The sequence below is a fragment of the Balaenoptera borealis genome (assembly GCF_965194805.1).
Source record: "Balaenoptera borealis genome assembly, chromosome: 1".
Lineage (NCBI taxonomy): Eukaryota > Metazoa > Chordata > Mammalia > Artiodactyla > Balaenopteridae > Balaenoptera > Balaenoptera borealis.
In genome coordinates, this window is record NC_138860.1 from 92,323,761 (window position 1) to 92,338,573 (window position 14,813).

The 14,813-nt window shown below is 39.8% G+C and overlaps 1 protein-coding gene across 10 annotated transcripts in view; it reads right to left on the reverse strand.

The window, feature by feature from the left end:
* The window catches only part of SLC22A15 (solute carrier family 22 member 15), a 124,399-nt gene that overhangs the window by 48,738 nt on the left and 60,848 nt on the right, over window positions 1-14,813 (reverse strand). For all 10 annotated transcript variants that reach the window (XR_014237845.1, XR_014237846.1, XR_014237847.1 and 7 more), the window contains exon 8: window positions 13,447-13,532. Coding sequence is in view for 3 of the 10 variants with exons in the window: in XM_082369199.1 (XP_082225325.1) it covers window positions 13,447-13,532 (86 nt within the window). In the remaining 7 variants the exon portion in view is untranslated. The remainder of the gene's footprint in view (window positions 1-13,446; window positions 13,533-14,813) is intronic.

Genomic DNA, 14,813 nt, shown 5'->3' on the forward strand with positions numbered 1-14,813 from the left:
TCAGACACAGCACACAGCAAATATTTCTCAGCATTTTGGCCATCCCCAGGAAATCTTACACAGTGGCTGTCGTGATGTGTGATTAAACCTGCAAAACCTAAATGTCCATCAACAGATGAATAGATAAAGGAGATGTGATATATATATACATACACACACACACAATGGAATACTACTCAGCCATAAAAAAAGAATGAAATAATGCCATTTGCAGCAACATGGATGGACTTAGAGATTATCATACTAAGCGAAGTAAGTCACACAGAGAAAGACAAATACCATACGATATCACTTATATGTGGAATCTAAAATATGACACAAATGAACATATCTATGAAACAAAAACAGACTCAACAGATATAGAGAAGAGACTTGTGGTCGCCAAGGAGGAGGGGTGGGGGAGGGAAAGATTGGGAGTTTGGGATTAGCAGATGCAAACTATTATATAGAGAATGGATAAACAACAAGGTCCTACTGTTTAGCACAGGGAACTATATTCAATATCCTGTAAAAGCCATAATGGAAAAGAATATGAAAAAGAATATATGTATAACTAAATCATTTTGCTGTACAGCAGAAATTAACACATTGTAAATCAACTATACTTCAATAAAATTTAAAAAAAAAACAAACAAAAAAAACCTGCACTCACTCCTGAATGACAGAGTTCCCTGAAAACTTCTGTACTGGGGTCAACTAAGCTTCACAGAAGTTGTTAAGTTCCACCTATCTCAGGGTATTACTTGCCTCTCCTTTCTTCCCAACCTCATTCAACAATCAATGATGTAAAAGGTTGATTAGCATGACAAGCCCTGACACATAAGAGGAGTGAGTCTCAAAAAACTCCTATCTTCAGTTTGCACTCCTTGGTGTTCCATTGTAAAGATAAGGAATAATCCCACTAAACTACTACCGGAAGATATAAAACATTAACGTTCTTTAAAGAACAAGACTCTAAATGTGGAACTACTTTTCATCCTTCCTCCTCCCCAACTTCTTACTTGAAGATTACTAATCAATAATGATATTTCAGTTTCTTAATGTAATGTTTTTTACATAAAATGCAAAAATACAGTTTATGCTAGTTCACGTCCCTATCAAAAATGCTATCAATTGTCCAGTGGTTCTTTCCTTTATTAATACTATCTTCTCTGGGATCTTACAATTTAATTATTCCCTTTCAAACATATATAACCTCTCCCCTTCAGCAGCCCACTAGGCCGTAACCTTCAAAATAACAGTTTTCTTCCCCTTAGGAAAAAGCAAAAATTCTCACTGGCTCCATTGCACTTTCTCCCCTTCACAATCAAACATCTCCAGTGAGTGACTGACCCTCCATTTCCTCAAACGCATCTGCCCTGCACATCACTACAATGTGGCCTCCAATACCATCCTCTCCTGAAACTCCTATTCTTGAAGGTCAGCAGCAATGTCCTGATCACCAACGTAATTGCCTCTCATTCTCTTTGACATTTCTGACTAATAGAACATGCCTGTCCCTTCCTTGGGACTGCACGCCTGGCTCATCCAAACCACTCTTCCTTTAAATAACTCAAATGCAATATTCTTTCCTGCCCTGGACCTCCACGGTGCCCATTTCCCAATCCATGCAAATGGCATGCTTTAGACACTCTCCTGTAGTTGCTTACTCTTCCATCTTGTCTGCCCCCAAATATATTTTGAGTTGCCTCAGGCTAAGGCCTTGTTTGTATCTGTTCCCCTCACGGCACCTCCCATAGTCTGATCACTAAATATTTATTGAAAGAGTCAGTATAAGGACTATAACAGGGATTAATTTAAGTGAAGAGAATCTGTGCTCCTGTTCTTTCAATGTCTGAGGAGGGAGGCACATAATATATCCCATTCCAAAATAAAAGTTTCACATTCCCAGCTTGACTATGAAATACAACTTCAACTACTTTAAAGCTGGCGCTCTGAACGCAGTGGCCCGGGCACTGCTGCCAAACTCGACCATCTGGGGCCTTCTTCTCTTCCGCCAGGCTATCTGGAAGAATATGTCAGCAATTTTAAGTACTGAATATATTATTTTAAGCCATGAGGTGCTTCTGGAAAAAGAAGCATGCTCAAGGTATAGGTCTGGACTTTTGATATCTAACAACTTCAAGTAAACCAATAATGAGGGCAAATTAAATTCATCAATGATTTTCCAGAAAACTGAGTGAGTCAGGAAGAGGTCTTGGGGGGCACTGAAGCAAACAGAAATGTGCACGTTTCCTCGACTGCAAATGATCTTTGGGACTGTTTTCAACCCATACAGGATGGTACCTTTCAGAACTGTGTTGGAGATACTCTACAACATCTTTAAAACAGGTTAGGGGACTGCCATCCTGAAAACTAAATTCAAATAACATGTTGCAGAAGGCTTACCATCTAAACACCCACAAGATCCAAGGCTGGAAGATTTCTCCCCTGTGAGGCTCAGGACACTTCCAGCAGTGGCCCATCTGAGGAGCCTGACTCCAGCCGCATACCCACAAGTGCTCCCATCAGCCTGACACCTCATCTGATGCTTGAAACTTCTCTCCTTGTTCCTGCCAATGGAGTCTGCAGTGGCCATTTGAACCTGGGGGAACTCACTCTCTCCCAAGATAGCCCATGCCAATTTCAGACAGCTCTGTTTATTAGAATATTATTTCTTAGCCTGCCTGTGGAGCTGCCGGTCTATCGGTCATCATGAGTTAATATTTAGGAAGGCTTTGCGGCCACTGGGCTGGTTCCCTGGATTTCTGACCTTGGTTTTTATCTGAAAATGAAATTAGATATTATTGGCTATTATCAATGAATGTTCAAAGTGACTGTTTAGGAAAAAAGAGTGATTTAAAAGGAAAAATTAAGCTCAATTATCTTTGGGAGGAAAAAAGAGGGAATTTTCAAAACACTTGTATTCTTCAAAGTACTGAACTTCAGAGGTTTTAAGTTGATTCCAATGATGAAGATACTACGGACATCATTTTCAGAACTAGTTATGTGAAGTTTTCTCAGAGTCCACTAGGGTCTCAGTATGTTACAGTCACATTTCACTGACCCAAATAGTAAAAATTAAACTTAATCATCCACTTCATTCACTGGGTGATTATAGTAAATTTTTATTGTTTATGAATATGTTAAAAATCTTTAAGACAGCTGTAGGTCCTGTACTATGATACATAAGTTGGGCAAAGAACCATAATTCATTTTGCTTTCCATCGGCTTTTATTTTTTCTAAAGAAAAATACCACATATGCCGAAAATTCTGTCACTATAGTTTTGTCATTTCTAGAATTTCACATGAATGAAAGAATTCAGTTTGTAGGCTTTTGTGTCTGGCTTCTTTTAGTTAGCATAATGCTTTTGAAATTCATCCACATTGCTCCCTGCATCAGTAGGTCACAGCTCATTGCTTTGTTGTTGGTGAGTAATTCATTGTATGGATATAACACAATTTGTTTATCCATTCCTCAGCTGAGGGGCATTTGGGTTCCTTCCAGTTTGGGGTTATTATTAATAAAGCTACTATGAACATCAAAGTCCTTTTGTGGATCTATGTTTCTGCTTCTTTTGGGTAAAGTTGAATCAGACAGTAAATGTATGTTTCTCTTTAAAATAAGCTGCTAATGTTATCCAAAGTCTCTGTACCATTTTACATTTCTATCAGCAGTGTATGAGAGTTCCAGTTCTTTCTTATGACTGCCAACATTTGGTATGGTCAGTCTTTTTAATTTTAGCCATTCTAATAGGTGTGTGGTGGTATCTCATTGTGGTTTTAATTTCCATTTCCCTAATGTCTAATGATGTTGAACATCTTTTCCCATGCTTATTTTCCATATTTCTATCCTTTTGCAGAAGTGTCTGTTTAAACCTTTTTCCCATTGTTTTCTCGTTACTGAACTGTGAGAGTCCATTCTATCTTCTGGGTACAAGTTCTTTATCAGGTATACGTTTTACAAATATTTTTCCCAGTCTGTGCCTTGCTTTTCATTTCCTTAATAATGTCTTTTAAAAAGCAAAAGTTTTAATTTTGATGAAGTCTAAGTTATGAATTTTTTTGTGTGCTTTTTGTGTCATATTTAAGAAATCCTTGCCCAAAGTCACTGAGATTTTCTTCCATGTTCTCTTTTAGAAGTTGTGTAGCTTTAGCCTTTATACTGTTGACTGAAAAAAAAAAAAACACAACCTAAAAGTTGACAATTATGTTTTATTCCAGGGACACACTGAGAACTTACGCCTGGGAGACAGCCTCTCAGAGAGTTCTGAGGGACTGTTCTGGATAATAAGAGAGGAGCCAGGATATATAGGAGTTTTTGCAAAAAAAATCAGGTAGTCAGAACATCAAAAGATTACTGCCAGTTAAAGAAAAAACAGATTATCTCAGGTTAATGAATTTAGCACTTTTCTGTGCATGGGAAAATGCAAGAATCTGGGCTCACTGAAATCATTCTTTTGATATGCACCTTAACTATCTAGGGCCAATATCCTGTTTTCTCCATCCTGAATCACCTCAGGGTGCATCATAGGGGTGGCTGATGGTTTGATGGCTGCAACATTCTTTGTTTACTGATATGGCTGGTGATTCTTTGTCCACAACATTTAGACCTACCATTCATTTCAAGTTAATTACTGCATATGATGGGATGTGCAGGTTGAAGGTAAATTTTTTACATATGGATATCCAATTATTCCAGCACGGTTTATTGAAAAGATTGTCTTTTCCTCATTGAATTGACTTGTCATCAAAAATCAATTGACCATGTGTATTTTTCTCTATGTGTGTTATGATTGAATGAAACATTTTTAAAAGGTGAATAAAATCTCAGCCTCCTCAAAAATAAAATAAAAATCAAATGACCGTATATATAGGTCTATTTCATATTCAATTCTATTATCTATGCATCCACCATTATGCCAATATCACACTGTCTTTTTTTTTTTTTAATTTTCAGGCCATGCCTCATGGCTTGTGGGATCTTAGTTCCTCAACCAGGTATCGAACCCACGCCACCGCAGTGAAAGTGCTGAGTCCAGGGAATTCCCCGTACTGTCTTGATTAACGTAATTTTGTAGTAAGTTTTAAAATCAGGTGGGATAAAGTCCTCCAACTTAATTTTTCTTGATAAAAATTATTTTGGATATAATTTGCAGTTCCATAGAAATTTTAGTATTAACTTGTCAATATCTATCAGCAAAAAGAAGCCTGGTGGAAATTTTATTGGGATTGTGCTGAAGATAGATTGATTTGGGCAGAACTGACATCTTAGTATTTTCTGATCCTTGAGCATGGTAAGCTCTTCATTTATTTTATTATTACCATTACCACCAATTCATTTATTTAGTCTTCTTTAACTTCTCTCATCAATGTTTTATATTTTATAGTTTTCTATAGGTCTCATACATATTTTTAAGTTTTTATTCCTAAATATTTCATATTTTTATCTTTTATAAATGGCATTGTTTTACTTCAATTTTAAATTGCTTGTTGTTAATATACAGAACTAAAATTATGTGTCAAAAGACTCTGCTAAACTCATTTCTTAATTCTAATAGATTTTTTTTTAGGATTTTCTATGGAGACAATCATGAAGTCTTGTGAATAAAGACAGTTCTAGTTCCTCCTTTTCATTTTGGATCCCCCTAATTTCTTTTTATTGCCTTGTTGTATTCACTAATAATTTCAGTACAATGCTCCAAAGAAGTGGCAAGAATGGATATCTTTGCCTTTTTCCCAATCTTAGGGAACAAGCATTTAGTTTTTCACCATTAAATGTGATGTTAGCTGTAGGTTTTCCTTTATCAGGCTAAGGAAACTTCTACTTATACTTGCTGCTAGTTTTCGTAAAGAATGGGTGTTGAAACATGATAAGTGCTTTTCCTACTTGTATTGAAATGATCATATGATTTTTTTTTTCTTTTTGGTATTTTAATATGGTGAATAACACTGATTAGCTTTTGAATGTTAAACCAACTGTGCGTTTGTGGGATAAATCCTGCTTGGTCATGATGTATTATACCTTTTTTATTCATTGTTGAATTTGCTAATGTTTAGTTAATAGATTTTTGCATCTATATTAATGAGAGATATTGGTCTGTAGTTTTCTCATAATGTCTTTGTTTGGTTTTAATATCAGGGTGATTGCTGACCTCACACACTGGGTTGGAAGAGTATTCGCTCTTTTTTTTATTTTCTGGAAGAATGTGTAGAATTATATTATTTCTTCCTTATGTGTTTCATAATTTACCAGTGAAGCCATCTGGGCCTGGAATTCTCTTTGGGGGAATGTTTTAAACTACAAATTAGATACCTTTACTGGATAAAGTGTTATTCAGGTTATCTATGGGTTTGTACACTTTGGTAGTTTGTATCTTTTAAGGAACTTATCCATTTTACCTAAGTTGAATTTATTGGCATAAAAATGTTTATAATATTCCCTTATAAATGTCTACAGTTTCTATAGTGATGTCCCTCTTTCATTCCTGATACTGGTAATCTGTTTCTTCTTTCTTTTTCCTTTATTAATTAGTGTGGCTAGTGGCTTATTGATTTTATTGATCTCAAACAACCAGCTTTTGGTTTCATTGATTTTTCTCTATTATTTTCATGTTTTTACTTTATTGATTTTTACTTAGATTTATTATTTCCTTCCTTTTGCTTAGTGTTTAATTTGTCAGTCTTTTTTTTTTTTTTTTTAATTTGCCTTCTGTTTTCTTAAGGGAGATGCTTAGATCATTGATTTGAAAACTTCCTTTTTTCTGATACTTTTTAAAAAAATCTATTTTTGGCTGCGTTGGGTCTTCGTTGCTGCACGTGGGCTTTCTCTAGTTGCGGCGAGCAGGGGCTACTCTTCATTGAGGTGTGAGGGCTTCTCATTGTGGTGGCTTCTCTTGTTGTGGAGCATGGGCTCTAGGCACGTGGGCTTCAGTAGTTGCAGCACACAGGCTCTGCAGTTGCGGCACACTGGTCCTAGAGCGCGCAATCTTCAGTAGTTGTGGCGCGGCTCAGTAGTTGTGGCGCGTGGGCTCTAGGGTGCGTGGGCTTCAGTAGTGTGGCGTGCGGGCTTCAGTAGTGTGGTGTGCGGGCTCAGTAGTTGTGGCTCGCAGGCTCTAGAGCACAGGCTCAGTAGCTGTGGCACAGAGGCTTAGCTGCTCTGCAGCATGTGGGATCTTCCTGGACCAGGGATCGAACCTGTGTCCCCTGCATTGGCAGGCAGATTCTTAACCACTGTGCCACCAAGGAAGCCCGATACATTTTTTAGTTATACAAATTTCTCTCTAAGCGCTGCTTTACTGCATCCCACAAACTCAATATGTTGCACTTTAATTATTGTTTAATTAAAAATTTTCTAATTTCCTTTGTGATTTCTTCTTTGACCCATGTGTTTTTAGAAGAATGTTTTTTGAAATCCAAATATTTGAGGATTTCCTGATAGCTTTCTGTTACTGATTTCTACTTTAATTCCATTATAGTCAAAGAACTTATTTTTGTAAGATTTCAATCCTTTTAAATTTATTGAAACTTGTTTTATGGCCCAGAACATGATCTCTCTTGGTACATGTTCTGGGTGCGCACTTCAGACAGAATGCATATTCTGCTGTTTTAGGTAGTGTGTCCAACAAATGACAATTAGGTCATGTAGGCTGTTTAAGTCTCCATATCCTAATTCTTTTCTGTCAGTTTTTCTATCAGTCATTGAGAGAGAGTACTGAAATATCCAACTGTAATGTTGGATTTGCCTATTTCTCCTTTCAGTTCTGTCCATTTTGCTTCCTGTGCTTTGAATGTTATCAGACACACACGTAATCGGGATTGTAACATCTTCTTGATGAACTGACCACTTTCTCATAATGTGTTTATAGTTTTCATCAAATCTGGAAAGTAGCTGACCATCCTTTCTGCAAATATCTTTTTTTTTTACTTCCTCCTTCTCGGGTTCCAATTGCATAACTGTTGGGCTTGGTATTGTCCTACAACTTTTGTTTGTTTCATTCTGCAGCTTCTTTTGTTATATCTTCCTCACTGATCTTTTCTTCTGTGGTTCATCTCATCTACTGCCTTTTTTTTTTTTCCCATATAATGTATGTTTCATCCCTAGATGTAATGTGTGCCTCTTTTTCTATCTTCTCTTTCTCTGTTCATTATTATCTTGCTTTCTTCTACCTTTGTAAACATATGCAGTATATTTATAATAGCAGTTCTAAGGTCCCTGCCTCTTCATTCTATTGTCTGTGTCATTTTTGGTTCTGTTTCTATTGACATTTCTCCTGGTTGTGGGAGGTATTTTCCTGCTCATTTGCATGCCTGGTAATACTGCCTGGATGCCAGAGGTTGCGAATGTTACACTGTTAGGTGCTGGATTTTATTGTATTCCTTTACATACTGTTGCTCTTTTTCCTGGAATGCAGTTAAGTTACTGGGAATCACTTGATCCTCTGAATTTTTTAAGCACTTTTAGAGCAAGCTCTGCTATAGCAGAATAGCCTATAGTGTTGGTCTACTTTGATGCAGGAGATCTCTACCCAGTGCTCCACGTCTGGCTAAAGGCAACACGAACCAGGCATGGCCCTAGGTTCCAAGAATTGTTCCACTTGTTCCTTTCTGGTGGCCACCTCACCAGCCTCAGTAGCTTCCTCAAATGCATGCCCAGATCAGTAAGCAGCCAAGGGCTCAGAGATCCTCTACAGATCTCTAGAATTCTTCCTCTATATATTCCTCTATATATCTTACTCCTCTCCAGTAGTTTGCCCAGGAAATTCTAGCCATATTGGACTCCCCAAGCTTTACTATCTGTCTTATCAATTTGGTAAGAGCACCAGGATTTGCTGGGTGTCCCTTTGTGCACTGAGGACTGGAGACCTGAGCTAGGGCACTCTTAGGGCACATCTTGTTTCCTTTCTCTCAGGGATCACTTCTGTGCTCTGCAACCTGTTGTCCAATGTCTGAAAATCAGTGTTTCTTATACTTTGTCTGGTTTTATAGTTGTTTAAAACAGGAGGTTAGCTGGTCTCCATTACTATCATAGCCTGTTAAAATTAAAGTTCCTATAGCATTCTGTTGTCAATTCTCATATGGCACCTTCTGTTTTTATTGTTTTTGTTTCTGTTTTTATGAATCATTCATTTTCCTCACTAGATTATAAGCTCTTTGTAGCCAGGAACCAGGTCATATTTATAAATAGTACCCTGTACATAGCAGGCCCTAGAGAAGTCAAATGAATAAAGAATGGGCAGGCCGAGGTTGAACAAAGCAATGAGAGATAAAGGTTCTGCTAGAGCTGAGTCCGAGGACACTCCCTTCAACTGTGAAACTGTTTATCTAGTCATGTGCTGTGATGTCCCAGTATTCAGATTCTCTGGCAGGATCACACCTGCCAGAAACCTCCTTGCCAACCTCCTTACCCAGTGCCACCCTGACAAGCCAGGTTTTTGAACTCTGGCCAATTCCCATCAGGCCTGCCCATTGAAGAGTTAAGAATGGGTCCTAGTCAGGCAGCATTAATTCTCTAAGGCTATGGCTTTACCATGTGCAATGAATACTTTGGTCCTAAAACTCTTAAGAGGACAAATAAGCATTCCCAAAACAGCACTGATTTTAGAGTCAGAGAGACGTGGGATCTGAATTCCAGGTGTGCTGCTTACTTGCTGTGCAACCTTGGACAAGTTGCTTGACCTACCCGAGCATTAGCTTCCTTAGGAAATGGGGATAAGAGGTAATACCTCTATGTATGAAGAAAACCCAGCACATAGTTAACACTTAATAAGTGGTCACCAGGGGACTTCCCTGGTGGCACTGTGGTTAAGACTCCGCACTCCCAATGCAGGGGGCCCGGGTTCGATCCCTGGTCAGGGAACTAGATCCCACATGCATGCCGCAACTAAGAGTTCTCATGCCACAACTAAGGAGCCCGCCTGCCGCAACTAAGACCTGGCACAACCAAATAAATAATAAAATAAATATTAAAAGAAAATAAATGGGCACCAGTATTATAGCTTAATTAGGACCCTTTAAGCAAGGATAGAGATCGGGTAAAATGTATGAGGACCAATCTGTGGAAGAAATTAGTGGCCACTTGGTAACACTGCCCTCAGGGGACAACATTTACTTGGAGGCCAACCAGGGTGCAAATGTGTACTGAATAGGACACTTCTGTCCAATAATTATCAACCATGGGCTAAGGAATGCCAAGCAATCTATTTTCTAGCTTACTGGCTGTCTCTTATAGAGGTATACCTATGTCTGTGCCTGAGCCTCACAGTCATACATAGATGTTAAAAAAGAGTTGGTAGGCAGAGGGCCACCTAAGTTGACAGAGACAGCAAATGCATGTTTGGTGGGAAAAAGTGAGGGCAAATGAGCATAAAAAGCAGTGAGAAAATGAGTGGTCACCAAGCTCACATAGGATGGTAACAGACGTTTTCAAACTGCTAGGTCTCTTTCTTAATATATATTTATAAGAACTTTCACAACAGGTAGCCTAAACCTCGGCACTTTGAAAAAATTGAGATTTAAAAGAAAGCTATCAAAATATTTTGAAGAGTAAATATGAAAGGTTCAAAGAAAGTTTAAAGAATAAATCCTTTTAGCTCAAAGTAGCGAAGATTCAGGAATAGCTAGATGACTCCCTGCAAAGGGAGAAAGGATTATGCATAAAAGGGGTGACCATCTGTTCTCTATTTCTAGTGATGAATAAAATGAAAGGAAATGGGCTCAGCTGTAGTGGAAGAGGCTCATTCTAACCTTTGCGTGGCTATTAAAAATAGAAACTACTTGCTAAGGAACATTATGGAATTTCTTTCCCTGGAAATCTTCAAAGATAGACTACATCCACTTTTGTAAGTATGACAGGAATCCTGTTCGGGGGGCGCATCTGTGGGTGTGTAAGACAGATGTGCTGTGTTTGTAACTCAGTCTCCACCAAGGGCATGATCCACGAGGGGCTCAGCTGCTCGCTTAGGACAGACTGGAAGTGAGCACAGTGTGGTGACCGGTCTAGACGGGAGACCACGAATCTGCTTTCCCTTTGGGTTTGTGTAGAAAGGGCTGTGTGCAGAGGCCCAGGGTGTGGGTTACCTGGAGTACAGATACGTGGGAGCGAGGAAAGACATGAATCGGCCTGGCTTGCCGAGGTGTGACAGCTTACAGGGGCATTTAGAGTAACAAGGAAAAGTTTCTCTCTATAGAGTAATAAATAGACCGCCGGATATAACAGGTAGAAAACAACTGAATTTCTAGGTTGTCTATGAGAAACAGAATCTGCTGAACTGAAAGTTGCAGTGATTTGAAGCCCATTAATGTCTTGTCCCAGACAAACAGAACTGGGCACTTAGTTCTACAAGCCCACGGCAGGGCAAGAGCTGAGGAGTTTCTCGTTTTGCTGGCACTAGCACAGGTAACAACTTTCTTAAAACTGAGACATTTTTTTTGTTGTTGTACATGGAAAAGTATTTATTGAAAACATGGTTACTGACAGGTAGATCCTGGCTACTCTCAGGTTACAATCTTGGCTCACAACTGGAAGTGTTACCTCTTTTTTTTTTTGGCCTCCTATTTTATTTTCCCTAAAACGTTCCATCCTAGGATAGGTAGATCTTATATAAATATATATACATGTCTGTATAAGTATGGCCTATAGTAAAAAAAACATATAGTACACTCTTCATTGGGCAGTACCCACCATGCTAGGCGGCCAATGCTGAATGCCACTGTGCCCACGTGTGTCCAAGGAGAGGAGCTGTGCATGCGGTTTACAAGTGCTGCAGCACCAGGGAAGCCTCGATGGCAAACTTACTGAATTCTCTAGTTTCCAGGATTCTGTGAAAATCACTGTAAGGCTGTTCTTTTTTTTAAAAATTAATTAATTTATTTATTTTGGGCTGTGTTGGGTCTTCATTGCTGCACGCGGGCTTTCTCTAGTTGCGGTGAGCGGGGGCTACTCTTCGTTGTGGTGCGCTGGCTTCTCATTGTGGTGGCTTCTCTTGCTGCGGAGCACGGGCTCTAGGCACACAGGCTCAGCAGTTGTGGCTCGCGGGCTCTACAGCACAGGATCAGTAGTTGTGGTGCACGGGCTTAGTTGCTCCGTGGCACGTGGGATCTTCCCGGACCAGGGCTCGAACCCGTGCCCCCTGAATTGGCAGGCAGATTCTTAACCACTGCACCACCAGGGAAGTCCCCAAGGCTGTTCTAAATATTGAGTAAAATCCTAACTAATGAACCAACAGTGCTCTGGATTTAAGGCACAGAACTCCAGGTGGCAGCTAGCAGCACAGCAGGTGTACTGGAGGGCTGCATAACTAGGACACGTGGCCTTGGAGTCTTCAGTGAGATGCTGGTACACCTGACCCTTAAGGAGAAGCGATCACCAAAGGAGCACTTAATACGTGGTGTGCTCCGACGGGAAATGAATTCGTCAGCTGCATTTCTAATCGTTATCAAAACTTTATGTTAGGGACTTCCCTGGTGGTCCAGTGGTTAGGACTCGGGAGCTTTGACTGCTGGGGCCCGGGTTCAATCCCCGGTCGGGGAACTAAGATCCCACAGGCCGCACGGTGAGGCCAAAAAACAAAAATTTATGTTAAACCATTTCACAATGATTCCCACCTGAAGAACAAGCGCCATGGTGGAACCCTATCAAAATCCAAAAGTCCCCAAAACAGGGCTTTCATTGTACCCTATTCCCTAGCAGCAGAGAGTTTGTTATGACCCACTTCTTATGGTTGAAAATCACTGCTAAAACCACAGTTTTTGATGTAATAGAGGGCATGTCTCAGGTGTGCTAGTGCGGAAAAGAGGTTGAGGACCAGTACTATCTATAGAATTTCTACAGAGGGGCAGAAGTCATGTTAGATATGGATGCCAAAGGGACCTTTTTTTAAAGCTGTGTTTACACAGCAAAGCTACAAATATAAAAATAGCAAGTTTCCTAAGGATGTTTTATTCACACTTTCTATAAGAATGAGAGAAGGTCAATAGGCACCAACAGTGACTATTATTCTTATTGTGCTGTTGTTATTATCAGGGTGCCTTGGGAGTATTGGTGGAGACAATGAGGGGTGCTGAAGCCACCATGGAGAACCAGTGCCTCTCACCTCCAGTCTCGTGACTGGCTGGAATGAGGAGGGCAATCTGCAGCCTTGGACAGAGTCTCCTTCTGTGCAGAACTAAATGGCCCACATCATCATCAAATAAACAACTCCAACATCACCAGTACTGCAGTCCAGACACCCCAGATGGTAGCTTAATCGCCTGAAAGAATTAATAGTGCACCTCTAAGCACATTATTCACCCGGAGAATAGTTTAGGCAATGGAAAGAATCTGGTCCATTATACCCCACACCATTGCTAAATAATATGCAATCACAGAAATGAAGCACGGCATATGGTGACTGCTCCACTATATTGAGATTCATTGTGATAAAAGTGCTATTCAAAACCCTCATGTAGAAATTGGAAAGGCATACCTTTCTTTTCTGGAAGAAACATGACAATAAGACAAGCCAGTCCTCCTAGGCACAGAAATGCTGCTAATGTCCGCTTCCGACCAAACCTAAATAATACAAAGAAATTCATGTTTCCCTTGAGAATCTTATACATTCATCTGCTTCATCCCCCTAACCTTCCTTTTTAAATGTCCTCACTTTCATTATATGTTCATCTTTTCTTAAGGAGTGGGTGGCACATGTGACTGACCAGGACATAAAATAAGTAACCATCACAAAGCCAAGGAAAACTTGCTGGATGGCGGGTTTAAATCATGTGTGCAGGAAAAGAATAGGGAATCATTCTATCTATTTCTGTGAGTGCTTACTATGTTTCAGGCACTTTCTGTGCTGAAATGCTTTCTGTCTATGTTACCTTACTTAATGCTAATAATAAACCTGTAAGGCATATGCTGTTATATTCTCCATCTTCTAGAGAATAACACTGAGACATGGAGAATGGAGTCTTCCAGCTCATTTCATTTTCTGGTTACTTGTATCTTAAGCAGTTAAAATTTTAAACACACCTCTCTCTCTCTTAAAAAGACAAACAGAAAGAAACTCTTGTTAGTATGTCAGAATTCAGTGAAATTTATTGCACACTTTCTTGGGAGAAATAATTTTCAAATAAGAGCTCTAGACTTAGAAGAAAGATATGAACATTAATAGGCCTTCCTTTACTAGGAGCCAGCAATGTGCTAGGTCCTCTGTCAGGAGCTTCAATGTTATTGTAATTTTTATAACAATTTTTCCAGGGGAATTTTATAATCCCTGGTTTAAGGATAACTACATGGAGGTTTAGCAAGGTTAACTTCTCAAAGTCATAAAACTAACACGAGGCTAAGACTAGATTTGGACGCAGGTCTGCCTGATCCCCAAGGTGGTGTTCCTTCCCTCTGCTTCTGATTTTAATCCTGACTCTGGTGTGGAGGGCTGGGAGACAGGGAAGGACTCAGGTCTCCAGGTTATTGTGTTTAATTTAACAGTCAGTATTGCATGCCTTTCAAATGATAGGCATCATTCTAGCCAGGCACTAGGGATGCAGAGACACCTAGGACACACACCCCCATTGACTGTGTCCTTGTAACACTGTCCGTGGTCATCAGAGGGGGGCATAGGAAGCTGTAACAGGAAGCACACCGGGGGTGGTGGCAACAGATTTCTAAACACTCTGCCTGACTCAACCCTTGGACCATGATGAGAGCACACTCAGTCACTAACAGAGGGGTCAGCAGAGGCAACTGGGACCACCCCCCAGAGAAAAGCCCTGCAACTGAACAGAATCCGAAACTGCCCTTGAAAATGCACTGACCGCAACATCCATGACGACAGCACCCAGTGCAACGCTA